Source organism: Hemicordylus capensis, chromosome 1 (genome assembly GCF_027244095.1).
Source record: "Hemicordylus capensis ecotype Gifberg chromosome 1, rHemCap1.1.pri, whole genome shotgun sequence".
In the NCBI taxonomy this organism is placed as follows: domain Eukaryota; kingdom Metazoa; phylum Chordata; class Lepidosauria; order Squamata; family Cordylidae; genus Hemicordylus; species Hemicordylus capensis.
Window position 1 is genome coordinate 229,879,786 of NC_069657.1, and position 19,133 is coordinate 229,898,918.

At 41.6% G+C, this 19,133-nt stretch overlaps 1 protein-coding gene across 11 annotated transcripts in view; it reads right to left on the reverse strand.

The window, feature by feature from the left end:
* The window catches only part of AGAP1 (ArfGAP with GTPase domain, ankyrin repeat and PH domain 1), a 591,701-nt gene that overhangs the window by 77,616 nt on the left and 494,952 nt on the right, over nucleotides 1-19,133 (reverse strand). For all 11 annotated transcript variants that reach the window (XM_053283168.1, XM_053283164.1, XM_053283165.1 and 8 more), the window contains one exon: nucleotides 18,904-19,126. In XM_053283168.1, the coding sequence (XP_053139143.1) occupies nucleotides 18,904-19,126 (223 nt within the window). The remainder of the gene's footprint in view (nucleotides 1-18,903; nucleotides 19,127-19,133) is intronic.

Below are 19,133 nucleotides of genomic sequence, written 5' to 3' on the forward strand. Positions count from 1 at the left end.
ACTCTGTATTCAATAACATCTATTTCTATTTGGACTTTAAGCCTGTGGTTGTGATTTTCTGGGAAACTGCCTGTTTTATAACCTTAGCCTACAAGGTCCACAAGCGGGCTAACAGCATCCCCTCATAACAATACTGCTCCCAAATTGAACTGTGGCAGCACTGATGACAGTTCTTTGTTGAAGTGTGGAGTCTCTTCATACACCTACCATCTGTGGCTGCTGGAATGATATCTGTACTGCAGAGGACTGTAGCCAGCCTTCTTGCCCATTCTCTACCTGTCAGTAAACTCAACCCTGACTTAGCAGACTGGCTGTTGGGGAAGTCAGGTGTGGTTGCGAGAGACTCCAAGGGCTGAGGAAAGAACAAACTCAGGTGCATTTAAGTACTGATGTCTGTTTCTATGATCTACCTGTCCATTCCAGTCTTTCACAGCTTACTGATGCCTAGCTGCCCACCTGACTGTCATGATCTAACCTCCACCATTAACCAGCAGCAGCACCACTTGCACCAGCACAGGAATTTAACTGCTTGCCTCTTTGGAACTGGGAAAGTGGAGCCTTTAGCTTCTGTTGAACTGAGGTGCTTGGTCTGCTGAAGTGGTTACTGCTCAGTCCACACCTTCTTCCCTAACTGCTCCTATAGCCAGTCACTGTTGTGGTCACTTCAGCAGGTGGGTTCAGTTCCTGGAGCTCAAGCAGTGCAGGGCCATCCCTGCTAGTAAGTAGCCATACCCCACAGTGAAGGAATAAGAGTTCTGTGCATTTGGCTTCTTTGAGGAATGATCTCCCTTATCTGCTACTCTGTGCTGTTTTCCTATCCCTCTACAGAGCCCCCACCAGACTGCGATTCTCCCCATCCCATTTGTCTTGTTCCCAAGTTCTGGGTGCTTTGCAACCTGCTCTTTTCACCACCCCCAATCCTTCCCTTTTATTTTATCTGTTTTTCTTTCTTCTTCTTCTTCTATACACTTCAATAAAGATAAAAGAGCAGTCAGTTGCAAGAATGTGGGGTCTCAATCGGCTGAATGCTAGTAGGGCGCAACAGTGCCTATGAGACCACTCAAAAGAAAAGAAAAATGAGAAAAGGCTATTTTTTGGGGAGGGGGTATAACTTACAACATATGAAACTTCTGAGTACTTATTCATGACAACATAAGGTGGGTCTGGTCTTCACGGAGATGGCAAATTTCTATTTGGGCTGTACCATATTACACTGCAGGTGGGGCTTTCATACTTGAATGCTCTTTCATAAAACAGTTGCAGCTTTAAAACTAGATGCCAGAGAGAAGAGTTCTAGGCCAGTCTTCTCTCAAATACAGGTATCTGGATTTCTATAGATGGGTTTTTAAAAAAATGAGCAGAAGAGCATTCTATTGTGTGATGCCCCCACCCTCAAATCTCTAATGTGAAGTGGCACAGCCTAGAAGTTTACCACCTCAAGGAGAACTAGGCCATTGCTGACACACCCTATTGCATTCAGAATAACTGGAATTAAAAACTGGGCTAAAGGCGGCTTTTTTTGACATGGTGCTTCTTCCTGTGAGCCTGTCAGAAGAAGATGAGTGTGTGGTGGGGAGGGGAGGTGGCCCCTTGCCTAAGGCCCCTGGAGCAGGTTGTAGAAAGGTGGGGGGAGGGAGAAGGTCAAACTTCATTTCAGCTTTGCACATCTTTTTATTCCTAAATCTCTGCTTTGGAGCCAGTACTCTTATTTAAGCAAAAACTATGTTTAGGCATAATGTAATATGGTTTGTTTGAATTGCTGAACTGAACCTAGTTTACAATCCAGAATATCAAACCGTAGGTTAAAGGCTTGTCTGTGGACTAGTTAGTGCTAATTGGTTTCTCATTACATCCAGATTTGGAAATAATGGTTTGTACAACAGCAGACCTAGTTTGCCCCATCACTCTGCTTTCAAAGCACACCCAGCTTCAGGGATGTCATTCTAGAGCAGCTTGAAATAGAAACTGCTCCAATTCCAAAGTGGTTCTCACTGGTGCTCTCAGAAAAGCATTACTGCATGTTGAGTGCCTGTATGCGGTGTTGGAAATGCAAGACAAAATTGGGATACTGTTAGTGTACTGTTCACGCAGATGCCTGTCTCCCTGCTCAGGCTGACTGAGGTGGTCTCTGATGTGGTGTTGAGGAAGCTGAGGCTTTAAATCTTGAGAGACTAACATTTATGCAGAGGCCACCTTGTCTTTTTTGGCTTGAGACTTCCTGCCCTCCATGAAGACCATGGGATTGTCTCAAGTGATATTTAATTCCACATGAATATCATACACTCTATTTGGTCTTTGGGTCATCAGTGGCATCAGCCTCTTAGATTGCCCAAGAGGCTTTAATTCTGTTGTCATTGAGACTTTAGTGAAGATAGGACTAAGAATGGACATAGCACACCTCTGCAAGAGTGGGGAGCCAGCTAGGATGTCTTCCCCTGGAGACCTATGGATCCTAATGGATTCTTAATGGTTTGGGGGGATTTTACAGCTGAGAGATTGGAAGATCTCTGTTTTCTCTGTGGTTTGAGGAGATGGGTCAGTTGATTGACACAACTGCACTCAAGTGACTTCTCCTGACACAACAAGCCCAAGTGACTCCCTGGTACACAGAAGAGTTACAGGCAGTGTTCTCTCTAACTGTTTTCGTCTGTGTGCGGAATGAGTTTTGTTCTGGGTGGGGGTATTAAAGCAGTGTGCGCACACATGCATTCAGAATGGGGACTTCCTGATTCAACTTGAGTAGGATCTAAAATTAACTGAGTGGACATCAAAAAACTTGTGAGCGCTAGCATGTGTGCATGCCTTAGAGGGAACACTGTTCAAGCAATGAAAAGGGTCGACAGATGACTTGAGCGCCATTGGTGGAAAACTCGGAGTAAATATGACTGAACACAGAGTAGAGCCTTACTTCTGCGCCACTACTGCACCTATTCAATGTCATCCAGCACAGCTCTTTCAAGTGGTTCAAGAGCTCCTAAATGAGGGCTTGGAAGAACATCAAACTGAACTCTTTGTGAACAATTTGTGTTATTGTTCATTGTGAACAATTTGCTCGTTGTGAACAATTTGTGTTACATTTTGCTGCAAAATCACTCATGCTGACTTGGATGCTTGACTTTTGAAGAACTAGAGCTGAATGTTACCAAGGCACTGTCCCGTCTTATTAAATTAAATATCTTTCAAATTGTGTTGACTGAGAAATTGGATGGATTGTTTGGAAACCTGAGACCTAATGTGCTTGAACCTTGCCCTGCATGGTTAGTGAAGGCAGATAGGGAAGGTTTGGGTCAGTGGGTCGTGGGAGTGGTAAATGCCTCCCTGAATCAAGGGCTGGTGCCCCCCTTCCAGCTAAAGAAGGCAATCATTAGGCCTGAAAAAAACTCTCACTGGACTCAGTCATTTTAAATAACTTCTGGCCAGTTTTGAACCTTCTGTTTGGGGGCAAGGTACTGGAGTATGTGGTGGTGTCTCAATTCCAGGTAACTCGGGATAAAACCAATTACTTAGATCTTTTCCAGTCTGGTTCCTGACCTGGGTATGGACAGCAATTGTATTAGCTGCCTTGGTGAGACAGACCTACTGCGGAAGATAGATAAGAGTGTCAGCAGCTTTTGATACCATCGATCATGGTCATCTTCTGATTTGCTTCTATGGATAGGGAATTTAAGGCATGGTTATATAGTGGTCCTACCTGGACCATACTCAGAAGGTGGTGCTGGGTGATGCCTTTTCCACCTCTTGGCCACTGGCCTATCGGTTGCCACAGGGATCTATCTTGTCTCCTATGCTATAACATCTACATGAAACCACTAGGCGAGGTCATCTGTACTAATGAACTGCAGTGTCAATATGCTAATGACACCCAGCTCTATTTATCATTCAAGTCAGCATATACCAGACTGGTGGTGGATGTCTTTCACCAGTGTTTGGCAGCCATTCTGGGCTGGACTGGGGGCAAGCAAACTGAAGCTTAATCCAGATAAGACAGATGTGCTCTGGGTTGGTAAAACTGATTATCTGAGTAGTGAGGTAAATCTGGTCTTAGATGGGTCACACTCCCCCAAGAGACAAAGTTTGCAGCTTGGGGGTACTCCTGGACCTGACACTGTCCTTTAAGGCACAGGTGGCAGTGGTCTGTGGTGGTAGTGTGCAGGAGTGCCTTTTAGAAGCTGCTGCTGGTACACCAGCTGGAACTTGGCTTGGAAAAGTCAGATTTGATCACCATCCATTGGTGACATTCAGCCTGGATTACTGCAATGCGTTCAACAAGTGGGCAAGACAGATTTGTGGTTGCGCAGTGAGGAAAGAGCGGTGATACCCCTCCTAACTCAAGCCAACCCACCTCCCAAATGATTGCAATAACCTGATTTTTGGCTTTTCTGTGCAAGCACACGTGCAGAAAAGCCTAAAGTCAGGTGATTGTAGTCATTTGGGAGGTGGGCGGGCATGGGTTAGGAGGGGCATTGCTGCCCTCTCCACTGCATTGGAGGAGTGAGCATGATACCCCTCCTAACCCAAGCCTGCCTACCTCCCAAATGACTGCATTCGCCCGACTTTGGGCTCTTTTGCACGCGTGTGCGTGCGCAGAAAGGCCCCAAACCAGGCGATTGCAATCATTTGGGAGGTAGGTGGGCTTGGGTTAGGAGGGGTATTGCCTCTCTCTTGGCACTGCCCACCCGCAAATTTGTCTTGCTGTCGTCTTAATTTGGCATGTGCGAGGGAGCTCTCGCCACCATTCTCCTGTGTGGCAACAGTTTTAAACATTAATTTTTTCCCCTCCCAATGAACAAAATTTGCTGCTGGGGGAGTTTTTCTGCCATAGGCAGTTGCCTCTACTGCCTCTCCATTAATCTGTCAGTGTGGATGCTCATGGGCACTAACAGTTTCACAAGTATTACACCAATCCTGCAGCAGCATCACTGTTTACCAGTTTGCTTCTGGGCCAGAGTCAAAGTGCTGGTTTTGACCTTTAAAGCCCTGCACTTCTTGGGGCCGGGGTATCTGCCAGACTGGATCGGCCCATGTAAATCTGCCAGGATCATCCATTCTACATTTCAGGCCCTGTTTGTGGCCCTACCTGAGATCCAATTGGCGGGACCAGGGTCAGGGGCTTTTCTGTTGTGGCCCTTTGGCTTTGGAATGCCCTCCTGAATGAGCGTCACCATGTTCCCTTCCTCAGGATTTTAAATAAAAACTTAAAGACCCATTCTTATAGAGAGAGGCTTATTAGCTTTTAATCTTCATCTGTTTCTAGTAGGTTTTAAATTGGTAAATCTGGTTTTAAAGTGGGTCTTGCTTTTAAATGAATTTTATTAGTGTTATATTGTTTAATTATTTGCGAGCTGTATTGTACTGGAGGGATGGGATACAAATATATTTTTAGAAAATAAATGATAAATAACAAATACAAGGTGGGGCTATAAAACTGGAAGTTGATGAAGAAATGGGGTTGACTATTTGTCAACCCATGCCAGTATGCTGTCTGTTTGATATATGTCTGTCATAAGTTGCTTGATATTGTAATCTATTCTTTGTCTTCACATTGCTATTTTGAATTTGATGTGATGTAATAAATATTACCAAGTTTTTTCCATATTTGGTTTGTGTTTTATTATTTGGGTAGTGGGCAGACCAACTTGCATATGGGCTATGACTAAGCTGAAGCTGAAAAGAACCATTATTTTTTTTGGGAGGGGGGGTATTTTCCTCCAACACAGGAGCTTGTTTCCTGAAGGTTGTGGGGAACAGGCTTGTCACCATCATGTTTATCACAGGCTTGCAATGTGCAGCAAACACTAAAATGATACTAAGAAGGAAATATAATCAGCTAACAAGAACAAACATTCTTTAATTACCTCAAACTAAATAGGCTTTTGCGCTTGTCTCTATTCCACCGCCCCACCTCCAATTCATAGTAAGAAATGGAAAGCACATATGTTGCCTACTGAGAAAGTGCATGGAGTGTTTCTAACAGAGGGTGTCCCATTTTCAGCAATACCTTAGCTTCCTAATAAGAAGAGTTTAAAGAACTGTGGTTTGAGCGAACAAATGACAGCTTATTGATTATCCATGGCTCAAATAATGATTTATGAAACAATAATTAATTCAAACAATGATTAATTCAAATTAATTAATGGTTTTATGTTATAGTTGAACTGGGCCAGGGTGGTTATTTCCTAGGAAACAGTTTTGACTTTCTGGCACTTTATTATTTTTCATTTTTCAAATGTATAAACTGCCCCAAACCTCCGACTCTGGGACCCAAACTTATGTCTCTGGGTTGGAGTTTGGCGTAGACTCCAAGCTGCATAGGCATAATATTTTTTAAGATCATTAAATTTCACTAATTTGTGAATAGGGATCACATTGGATTTCATGTCTTGAGGTAAAGGTCAATTCCAATAACTGCCAACTCCTAATTCAAAGGTTCCCAAACAGATTTAAGAACCTTTTCATTTCCTATGACCTTTGCTAAACAGAACACACACTGGAAAATGACAGTGAGTCATCTGGGGGGGGGGGGAATCTATGAACAAAGGAAAACAGCTGCAACAATTTGTAGAGTTAGCAAAACGTTACCGGATATTGCAACACGCACTAGATATCAAAACGGAAGTGCAGCTAGAGCCAATAATCTTAACTCAACTTGTCATTCAATTTTCACATTTTTTTAAACTAGTGATGAAAAACAAACCTAAAATTCTAATAGCTAGCATATCCAGGAATAGCATTCGATTTGCATCTGAATGATTTTGGAATCTTGTTTTGGGTACAAAACTGTTTCTGAGAACATGAAACCTGCAAACAGAACTTTTCATTGTGAAACAAGAATTTAAAATTTGAATCTACAAATGCAAATTATGGATATGAGCACTGCACCAAAAAATCTATGTCTTTTGCACATTTTCTCCAACCTTTAAATTTTTACTATACATTTACTATAAAGTGTTTTTAGAATCAAATATGAATGTGAGTTTTAACTCTTCCAATCCACTCAAATTGTTAAAGACTTTGTAAGCACACTCATAAAAGATATTTGTTTCACCCCCAAACACTGGCTAGAATGCAAAGGACTAATCCAAGGCATAATGGAACTTTTCAGTGGCTCCTTTCCCACATTAGCCTCTTATGCTCCTTAAAGGGAAACCTGGAAAAGATGAGGACCCACTGAAGTGTACCACAAGGGTAGACTTGTACACTCATAAAGGGTAAACTCAAAACTGTGTTTTGAGATCATGACAGAGGCATATCTAGGGAGAAAAGCGCCTAGGGCAAGCACGGATATTGCACCCCCTGTTCAAACATCTGACACCCATCTTTCAGATAACTTTATCATAATATCAGCTCAAGCTCGTTAATCTTTTAATATTTCAAAAACTATTTAGCAGTAGATGTAGCCAGACCAAAAAATGCTGGAAAATGACAAATTTCAGTATGCTGGGGCTCATGAAATACCAAATACTATGTGGCAGTGTACCTGGAAAACTAAACAGAAGTGCCTGTCTAATTCTTTACTATGAATTGTAGCATCACTATTACATAAGTTTTTAAAATAAATGGAAAATTTGACTTTCTCCAGGTACTCTGAAAAGAATTAAAGGATATGCAGAGTAAACTGTGTCACTGCTTGGAATATATTCTAGTATTTCAGAAAGACAGTTAAAATGAGAGAGAGAGAGTGCACAAGAAACTCCCAGTGGGCCTTAATACTAAGGATTTCACACTGATTCAAAGACAAACTCACCATTAATAGCCATATTATTAAGACATCACATTTAACTCACTTATCACAAGAAGCAAAGTAAGAGCAAATGAATATAATCCTAGCTCATAAGCTTCAGCTCAGTATTCACAAGCCCTGATTCTCTGTGCATAGTGCCAAACTGAATGTGTGTACAGTGACTTATATTTTTTTTTAAAAGAAGTTAACTGTAGCCCCTTCTGGGGTCTTCCTAAAGGCCAGGGGGGTCTGCAAAGGTTTCCCCTCCCCCCACTGGCCTCTAGGGTCTCACAGGGACCATTTGAGCATGTGCAGTGGCCATTTTCATATATATATATATATATATATATATATATATATATATATATATGGCCACTGAAAACAAAATGGCTGTCGTGCATACTCAAATGGCCTCTGTGAGGCCTGGCATGGCCTAGGGCCTCACAGAGGCCATTTGAACATGTGCAGTGGCCATTTTAAAAAAAGTGTTAACTTTTAAAAATGGCGCCCCCCTTCAAGTGGCGCCCGGGGCACATGCCCTACCTGCCCTACCCTAGATACGCCCCGGATCATGACACTTGTGATCTCAGCAATAGAAATCTGGGAAAGTCCATGTGTGCATGTGGAAGCATTTTAGGAAAGTACATGGGCAACTCTGGATCCCTGCCATTATACCAAAATGCACCTGAATGCATCATTCAGTAGGAATTTGATTAAAAAAAAGTTTGTTTTGCAAAGAGAAATGAAAAAGTACACACTCTCAGATTGTTTACATAATCATAATAAACCACAGATGCTATTACTAGGAACCACAAAGTTAGAGGTGTCCTTGGTCACTAAACATTCCCAAGTAAGAAATGGTAAATTTTGGAAGAGAATAGTAAGATGGATGGACAACAGTTTAGTCCATCTCAAGACACAAACTGCTAAACATACACAGAGGTCTGCTGAGCTCAGAGGGAAAATATGAGATAAACTGTGCTTAATATCACAGACATGCACTGCTGTTATGACAGAGAACACTTTGGGCAGCACCAAAAAACCCAAGCAAGAAACACACGGGCAACATTTATCTATATGAAAAATATACCCAGAAATGCATGCTGAGGAAAACACATTGAGCTGGCTATAGCACAGAGACGCACAGATGCAAATACATTACTGATTCCTGTTCTAAAGACAGACTTTCCTTACTTGATTTCCAAAACTGTTACATGCTTTGATCAAGCAAAATTCTGTCCCAATGCGGCTGCTCACAGACACCATTTCATTGCCATAGCAATCAAAATCAATTCTTTAGGTGCAAACTTAAATGGTATCAATAGCAATTGGATGGCGGGGGTAAAGTCTTGATTTGAATCCCAATTCATTTAATTGTCATAACATTGATCAGTTCTAATTTGACCCACATTACTGAGGGAGGGTTTCAGGGCAAATGCCCCCAAGACATTAAATTTAATATTGAATACACTTGGAAAAAAATGTCAGCTGTTGCACAATCCATACAGAAAGATTTTTCTTTTTTCTCCCTTTCCTGGGAGTAATTAAAAGATGCTTTTCTTGACTAATGATCCCCCTGTTTAGAAATAGGAAGTCGATATTCCTGCTGCAGCAGTCAGCTTCAATTTGTCATACCGTTCCAGAAGTTTGAGAAGTGGGTCTCAAGGCTGTTTGGTAATTGCTGGAGCCAATTACAAGCTTTTAAAAGCTGACCTAATCAGTGGCCCACTGACAACTATCAGAAGCCAGCTGCTCTTGTTTCTATCAGAGTTTCAAAAACTTTCTCCTTATTTTTGCTACTTCATAAACTCCTTAAACTTTTGCTCTGGTATAATTACAACAGTCACAAACCATGAATGTGAACCTTTGCAAGTTATGGCTGCTTGCTTAGATTTTCTTCTGGATATTATATGACACCTGCACTTAAAATCCAGTATGCTTCCACTTTACTCCTGGTTGTAATTAGTAGCTTGTTTCTGACCCGTAGGCTATAAATATAGCTTTGATATTGCAAATGTTAAGTTCTGCTGAAATATTTCAACTTTTGCAGTGGCTGTTAAAATTACAAGGTTGAAATAATTTTCTATAAACTGTCCAAGACTTCAGATATTTGTCACCTGTTTTTAATGGTGGAGAATTCCGATGTCCACTTGCATCAACCCTGAGTGTGGGAAGCCACAAGTGGCAGGAATGAGTACTGGGCAAGGCAGTTGGAATAAGCTGGAGAGCTGTTCAGCCAGATCTGAATGGCAGGATCTGGGCTTGCAAGGCTAGGCAAGGAAATGTGCTCATGGAATGGTTGTACCAATAACTCCAAAGCCCAAGCCAAGTGATTGAACAGTGAATCATACTGCCTCTCAGCAGGGCTCTGATCTGGAGCATGTGCTAGTGTTTGCCTCCTCCTCTCAAGCAGTGCTGAGGGACGCGTGGCCTCAGGATGCCAAAAGGGATGTTATGTACCACAGCATCCATTTTGAAGACTGGAGGTTGAGCAGGACAGAAGAGACATACCCTGGCCTTCAAAAAAAGCTGAGCGGGCATAGGTGTGCATGTCACTCCCTCCCTGAAATTCTGTGGCCTATAGGAAATGCTAAAACCCCTCCTAAAGGCATCCTAAAGGCAGAGATAAGAATTGCAGATCAACATTCAGCAAGCATTACCTAGACATTAGTTGCTGAGGCCTAATCTGTGGTTCGCTTGGCTTGGGCTTTGGGAGGAGTACATATACTGGCCTGAAGCCAGTTCAAGTCAACTGCTTTAGGAGATCCAAATTAGTTTGGGGTCAAGGTCAGTCTGCTTCTCAACCAGTCACAGAGCTGTGATGCTTGCCAGGATGGAGAAGCTAATTGGAAAAGGAGAAAGGATGTTGGGGAGTTGGAATATAGGATTTATAAAGGGAGAGACTGGGAATTGGGGACAGAAAAATGGAAGGGGGTACCTAGAGAGAATAACTAAAGAGTATGCATTGTGGCACCAGCTGGGGAGGGGGAAGGGGAGAGGGATAGGCCAAAGTGGTTGAAGCAAGGGTGGTGGGGGCAAGAGAAGGGTAGGAAGGACCAGTGTTCATCTTTTACATTTGTACAGGCCTGTCATGGGCATGCTCCGAGGAGGAGTTGGAGGCAGAGAGAGAGTTGACACAGCAGAGGAGGGTGGGTAAGGACCAGAGGTTGCAAAGGAGAGTGGGTCTGACACACAGGGAATCAAAGATGAGTTAGAGCCGGGTGAGGAGGTGCAACTGGTCTCAGGTGTGGAGAGGCGACGATCCAAGAGACAGCAAAAGTTAAGAAGCCGCAGGCGTAGAACAACAGTTTCCTGTGAGCTAATTGGCTGTGTTTGTGTATTGCCTTGACCGTGTTTGGACCCTGGACTGTGTTGACTTTGCCTGTGGATTTCACTTTGGACTCTGTTGGATTTATTGGATTGACTCGGACTGGAACTGGTCTGGATAATTTATTCCTGTTGGATTCTGCTGTTCTGCTTCTGCCTCTGTTGCGCTTCATCTGGCTAGCCTGACAGATTAACGGCAAGGCCTTTCACTAATATTTAAACACTGATATAGGTATCTCACATTAAAGCCATTTCTTTCACAAATGTATAATTAACATAAACTATTTTACAGGAGAAAATAAACTACACTTTTCACAATCATTGCAAAGTATCTATAAATAGTTATTTTCTTTTTCAACAGATTCTTCTCTGTACCCTTCAGTGTGGATTGGCATTTCTCTCATCATTTGGGCATTCCTTAATGCCAGCCCCTTTCCACACTCCTTTACAGCAATTCAAAAGCTTTTTTCTTCTTCTTCCCTTCTTTTTAATAGGACTACTCTTGCTGTGATTGCAAAGCACTTTTCACTCCTCCAAATCAAGCTTAAGAAGGCTGAAAAAACATTTATTCCTGTACTAATTTTGGATGCTTTTAACATCATGAGACAGCAATATTTTAAGTGGCAATCTAGGATGGCCCACTACTACAACTAATTGGAATGGGCTTTTGTCCAGTGACTAACCATTGTATGTTGAAAAGCTATTTTATCTTATTTTAATTAATTGCCATTCCACTGATTGAGACTTCATGATATACCATAAAAGCATAACAGCAACTTAACAATAATGTGTTTTTAGAAGCAACTAAAATAAACTCACCAATAAGATTTCACTTTAAAAGCCTTTGTAAAAAAAGAAAGAAAATAAATAACATTATTTCTGACTGAAGTTGTCAAGTTGGCTGATTAACTTCTTTAAGAGAACTTATTTCAGACCCACAGTGCTAGTATGGAGCAGGCTTTTCTCTAAGCAGCACAATCTGTACTTCCAAAAAAAGAACCAAAGCCTCTGCACAAGAACTTAAGGCAGAGGGAAGCTCATAATGGAGAAGGTACTCCTGCAGTGATACTGGATGCACACTCTGTAGGTTCCATAGGTATCAACTAGCATCTTAACTCGTCTCAGAAACTAATTGGAAGCCCATGTAGACATCCGAGTATTGAATGAATAAATTTCTTGCAACTACTATCCCTCAAAAGATGCTCATCCCTCAAAAGAATGCATGAATGACACTTGCCATTATTACAGTATAGAGGAACTGGATGCAATAGATTTAGTCCCATTACTCCCCATGTGCTAATCATAGCAATGCCCCAAAGTTGGAGGGCTTTGGGAAAAAATAGAACAATTTGGCCAATTGGTCGGGTTTTATATAAATAAGAGTAAAATGAAGGTGTTGACCAAAAATATGGACCAGAAATCCAATGACACACTTTATGAAATAAGTGAATTGAAAGTGGAGAAGAAAATTAAATATCTGGGTGTCCGGTTGACAAATAAAAACTCTTTGTTGTTTTCAAATAATTATATTAAAATATGGAATACAGTAAAAACTGATTTGCAAAGATGGACTAGAATGAACTTATCTTTAATGGGAAAAATTTCAGCTGTGAAGATGAATGTCTTACCTAAACATTACCTAAAATGTTGCTCCTTTTTCAGACTATTCCTATAATCAGTACGCTAACCTGTTCCAAGCAATAGCAAAAGGACATAACCAAATTTGTATGGCAAGGGAAAAGACCAAGAATTAAATTTAAAAATTTAACAGATTCTAAAGAAAGAGGTGGTCTTACCCTGCCTGATTTAAGGCTGTATTTTGATGCTGTTTGTTTGACGTGTTAAAAGAATGGATAATATTAAGAAATCCCAGAATACTTGATCTGGAATGATTTGATAGAAGGTTTGGCTGGCACTCATATTTGTGGTATGATAAAAGCAAAGTGCATAAAGACTTCCTTAATCACTATGTAAGAAGGAGTCTGGGCAAAATATAAAAAATGGTTGGAGTGTAAAACACCATTATGGGTATCCCAGATTGAGGCTTTGGTACGTAAAGAGACAAATATGCAATCTGAATGGGGTAGCTATAGGGATTTGTTATGTTTTCAAGAGAAGGGTTGTAAATTAAAAAATTTAAATGAAGTACAAAATTTGGTTAGTAATTGGTTTCAGTATAATCAGCTAAATGAAATTTATAAAAAGGATCTTAAAGTTGGACTTGTGGATCAAATGTCGAGATTCGAGAAGGAGTTGTGTGAAAATGATGAAAGATTAGTCACTAAGATGTATAAGTTGTTGCTTTTGGAGGAGACAAAAGATGAAGTGGTTAAAACGACTATGATAAAATGGGCTCAAGATGTGGGTCATAATATAGATATGGCTGCTTGGGAAAAATTATGGAAAACTGATTTAAAGTTTACCGCATGTTATACTTTAAAAGAAAATTATTATAAGATGATGTATAGGTGGTATCTGACATCGAAAAAATTAGCATTAATGTATAAAAATGTTTCAAACAAATGTTGGAAATGTGGACAATGTGAAGGAACTTTTTTTCCATATGTGGTGGTCATGCGGGAAGGCAAAGGCTTTTTGGGATATGACATATAATGAGTTGAAGAAAATTTTTAAAATGACATTTCTTAAGAGGCTAGAATCCTTCCTGCTGGGAATAACCCAAGGAGAGTTTTCCAGAAGAAATTTAACATTTTGTATGTATGCAACCACGGCGGCTAGGATAGTATATGCGCAGAAATGGAAAGACACTAAAATGCCCTCAAAAGAAGACTGGTTGATAAAAAATTTTGGAATATGCTGAGATGGGATGAAAATTTGGAATCTTTCAAAGAAGATTGGGAACCATTTTTACTTTACTAAAAGAACTATTTTTCTAATATGGACTTTTCAGCAGAGTTTGAAATATAGTAATAACAGCAGGTTGGGTTGGGTAAAATCGAGTAGTAATGTGGAGTATCTATGTTTTGAATTATTATAGCAATGGTTTATATGTATAGTTAACGTGAACTGTGCAGATAGGTAAGCGGGAAGTCAATATTTACTTAATTAGACGAATGAATGTAATTTGAATGTAAAGCTATTGTAAAAGCCAATTAAAAATTTAAAATGCAATCTTAGCAATGCCCCCAACACCCCACCCGCCCCAAAAAACCTCAACAAAAAACTTGTAGCGGTTGTGAAGGGATGGTATGAAATGGAGATCTTATTTAGGATGCAAGGAATAGCTATAATTCTATATTACAGAGCCAGCATGAGCCCATTAAAGAATGGGCTCATGCTTGAGACAGGTGTTTAGAATCCAAAACAAGTAAGCTTTATTTGGGGAATTTAGATTCTTGGATAGAAAGCCTATATGCACGAGTTTTCTGTCTTCACAGTGGTGGTGGTGGTGGTGAGATAAGCCACATGGCTAATGGAGTCTGCAACAGAGCAGAGCACAAGTTTGGGAACAAGAAAGATGGAGTGATAGGTCCTGAGAATATCATTCTACCAATGAGAGAATGCCAGATCAGAGAGAGGGACAAGAATGAAATAAAAAGGAAGACTCTTCCTCACGATCACTACTCCTAATGCCCCTAGTGGTCACTAGGATAAAAGGTGGCACAAGTTGAGTTCCAACTCTATCATCACCCACCCAGTGACTTGTGTTGCTCAGTTAAACCAATTTTAGAATGGAGAAGAATACACAACAGTCTGTATCTGGATTTGATCTGTGTGCTGATCTTTGAACGTAATAAATGGAATTGAATTGAATACACAACAGTCTCCTTTTCCGAGAAATAGCCCAACACCCAGAACATGCTGTCCAGAACTTCAATGAGACATGATACACCTGAGTTTCTGGGTGCAATATCAGCCAAGGCGGGGTGTGTGGGGAGGTGGTGTTGCCTTGATTCATTGGGAGACCATCCCACTCACCAGATGAACTGTCCGCCTTTCTGATCAGTTCGAGTGCCTGCATGTAGTGATTGGATCACGAGACAAAGTTGGGATTCTGTTGGTATACTGCCCACCCTGCTGTCTAACAGTCTCCCAGTCTGAGCTGCTCGAGGTGGTCTCGAATGTGGCATTGAGGACCCCATGGCTATTAGTTTTGGGGGACTTTAACATCCATGCTGATGCCACCTTGTCTGGTGCAGCTTGGGTCTTCATGTTCTCCATGATGACCATGGGCTGGTCTCAATTGATTTCTGGTCCCTCACATGTGGCAGGTCATATGCTTGATTTGGTTTTTGGGTCAATGGTGGACAGTGGTCCACCAAAATAAGATAGTCCATGAGGCCTCAACACTGTTATCATGGATGGATCACTATCTGGTGAAGATTATACTGAGGCTGGACCCACAACACCTCTGCAGGGGTGGGGGACCAGTTAGGATGGTCCGCCCCCAGATGCTTATGGATCCTGATGGATTCCTGATGGCTCTGGGGGAGTTTCCTGCTGAGAGAGTGGACGATCCTGTTTACGCCCTGGTCTCCCTTTGGTATGAGGGGATGGGTCAGGCAATTGACACAGTTGTGCCTAGGGGCTCTCTCCTGACCCACCGAGTGCAAGTGACTCCCTGGTATACAGGTGAGTTGCAGACAATGAAGCAGGCTGGTGGACAATGGAGCAGGCTTGAGCATTGTTGGAGGAAAACACGGAATGAATTTGACTGAACACAGGCTAGAGCCCATATTAGGGCTACTCTATGGTGGTGATGGCGGCGAAGAAATCCTATTTTCCAGCTAACATCATGTCGGCTCAGTGTTGTCCATCTGGAAAGGAGGCTAACAACAATGGTTTTGCTAATACATTATGTTTAAAATTCTTGTTTAAAATAAGCCTGTGCCTTGGACGGATGAGATATTGGAATGATCAGTGATAGAGGATTTAATTGGAAGTAATTTCAATCCAATATTTAAAGGTCTATATCAAATTAGAATTATCTGATGAGATTCCAAAATATCGTGAAAAGTTAGTTAGTTATAAATTTATTCGGTCATTGAGCACCAAACATTGTGAAAATATGGCCGGGAGTCAGAAGACAAAGTATCTCCAAGCTGGTTCCTGCCCAGGTATTTAAATACTGCACCCACAAAATCACCTTGCTCACCTTGCCCCCACCCCCGTTTCTGTGGGTACAAACTGGGTTGGGAGCAAAGGGATTTCAAATTCTGCATTGTCTGCTGTTGCCTCTCACCTCCTGTCTGGACCAAGGCAAGATTCAAAGAGGGGGAGGCATTGTGTTTACAAGACTGTGAAAGCAGCAGCCCCCTCCCCCCAATACATACATAGTCTTCACCAGCCTAGCTGTCTTTTTGCTTCCTTGTTTTGTGTGTGTATATGTGTGTGTGTGTGTGTATGTATTTGTGTGTGTGTATATATTTGCAGAGATGCACTTCACCATACAATCTGTGGGAAAGGACAAAGAAAGTTTGAATTACACCAGGTAGGGAGAGGGGAAGGGAGACTAGGATGGACTTCTGCCTTGACATACCACCCTGAGCCATTTTTTGGAAGAGCGGTATGTAAATCAAATCAATAAACATTATTAATGGTTGTACTTGTCAGAACCCCCTCAAGTTTCTAAGATTCCTCTCTCTCTCTCTCTCTCTCTCTCTCTTTCTCTCTCTCTCTCTCTCTCTCTCTCTCTCTCTCTCTCTCTCTCTCTCTCTCACACACACACACACACACACACACAGTGATCAGGACCTAGTAAATTTGTTTCCTTCCTATCTGACAAAAACTCAATCGGACCACCTACAAAACAGAGAAGGATTTATTTTAAGAGATTTTTATTCTGCCTTATACAATTCAAGGCAGCTTACAAGAAAGTTAATCACAAAACAAAACATTGAAATCATACACATAAAAAGCAAACATAAGGAAGAACAGCAACCATAACCAAGAGGAGAGGGAAAAGGCCAGTCAAACAAAATGTTCTAACAAGCTGGCAAAACAATGGCAAGGATGGAGGCCAGCTGGATTGCTATGGATGGGGATGTAGCTCAGTAGCTACAGTGGTAGCATCTCAGCTTTGCATGCAGAAGGTCCCAGGTACAATTCCTGGCATCCCCAGGTAGGGCTGGGAAAGACTCCTGCCTGAAACTTTGGACAAGCTGCTGGTGGTCAGTGTAGACAATCCTGAGCTATATAGATCAATGATCTGACTCTCTGTATAAGGCAGCTTCCTATGTTCCTGGGGGAGAAGGTTCCACAAGGTGGGAGCTACCATTAAGAAGACTCTCTCTCATGTGAAACTTCAATCTCAACAAGGGGGAACATGCAAGAGGTGCTCTCTACCAGTTCTCAAGGGGCGGACAGTGACCCTTCCTTTTATCGATTATATAACAAGAGGTTTCACCTTAATCAGCAAAGTGATATGCCACAGCTATAAACTGAGAGATCCTAGGTTTCCCAAACAGCCTTAGAATATCACATTTATTTTTCTGTGTCCCCATCCTTCTATGTCCTTTCCTTGCTCCATATAACTTTTCCATTTTGAATATATGCTTCCTTTAATTCACTATAACTGGGGCAGAGTGTCTTGGCTAGCATTGGAAAGGAGGGGTGAGGTACATTGGACAACTTTGGGTTGTAACCTCTAGAAAGACAATAACACTTTTTCTCATTTTCTTACACCCTGCAGGGGTCTGATTTGGAGCAGGCAAAATTGGGGCTTTCTAGGAATTCAAGACTGAGTTGTTAAGGGTCTGAAAGGAATGTTCTTGGACCCTGAGCATCTTTATGAAGAGATTGGCTATCCTGTCCTTGCTGGTTGAGGAGTGTAGTGGAGCTCACCTTGACCCAAGGTACCAACAATCTGGTTTCTCCAGATACAATATATGCAATATTAAAAATAGTCAATAAGTCAGCCATTGACTTAGGGGGAGTCAGACTGAAGAGTCATGAAGATGCTAACAAACTGGAATAGTCCATGTACTCACCGAAAAATGCTCCATGTACCCACTGAAAGGGAAAATACCCCTGATTTTTGTAAAACTCCAAATGTCCCTTTTGTTCTATAAATCAGGCATCAATAAAGACCGGGACCTTGTTAAACAGCTTTCTAATGCCTCACTGACATCTTATTAGCCATCTTTTTAAACTGACTTCAGCCATTAGACTCATATGGCCAAGGTTTTTAGGCACTTACACAGTAGAAGCTAGTGCTAGGCACAGATATGAAATTAAATATCAAATCCCCGCAGAGCTATGAAACTCACTGGGTATATATATTCCTATAAGTGGCTTGTTTCATGACTTTTAATATTTTTTTGTCCTGCAATAAAGCTGCCAGAAAGAGTTCTCTCTATCCATAGAGTACTTCACAACTAGTCAAAGTAGGGCTAACTGTAAACATCTAAGTAAACTTTTTATTCATTTTATTTGTTCATGCACTAAGCTCAAGCTGGTTTGCAATGCAGAATGTCTGAGTGACAATACATAAAAGCAATGTATTGTGCTTTTAACTCCCGCCTCCCCATGAACTATATGTCCAAGCTGGTTGGACATGTCCAAAAACCTCACTCACTCACACTATTTACACAGTATGTCATCAGTCAGTATGATTCTGTAATCATACAAAATGTTAAGGGGCCCCCACACATACTTATCGCCCCCAGCCCCGCGCCCCCCTAGAGATGGCCCTGAGAAGAGCAATATACACACACATGGCAAGGGCTCTATAAAACACTAAGTGTCCAACAGTCCCTGTTCAACACCATGGCAAATGAGGAGAATGATTTAGGTGCCTTCAAAAGGTTAATGTTTCTAAGTCCACATACCTGGTAGATGTGGCTATACATTTTTAACACAAGCTTTTTGAACTCATGTATACTGAAACACCCTACCTTGTGGAGTCTGGAGCAGGTTTTGCACGTCCTTGGGTATTTTCTTCCCACACACTATTTGCTAATTCGTTCCCAATGGAAGACATCACTTTGATGAGTTCTATAGGCCAGTCATCCAAGTCAAGTGATCGGACTCGTGACAGGTGTGTGCCAAGGTTCCGGTGTATCCCTGAGCATTCAATACACATGAGTGCACCCAGATTTAAGCTTGCCCAGTCAGGAGCTATGGA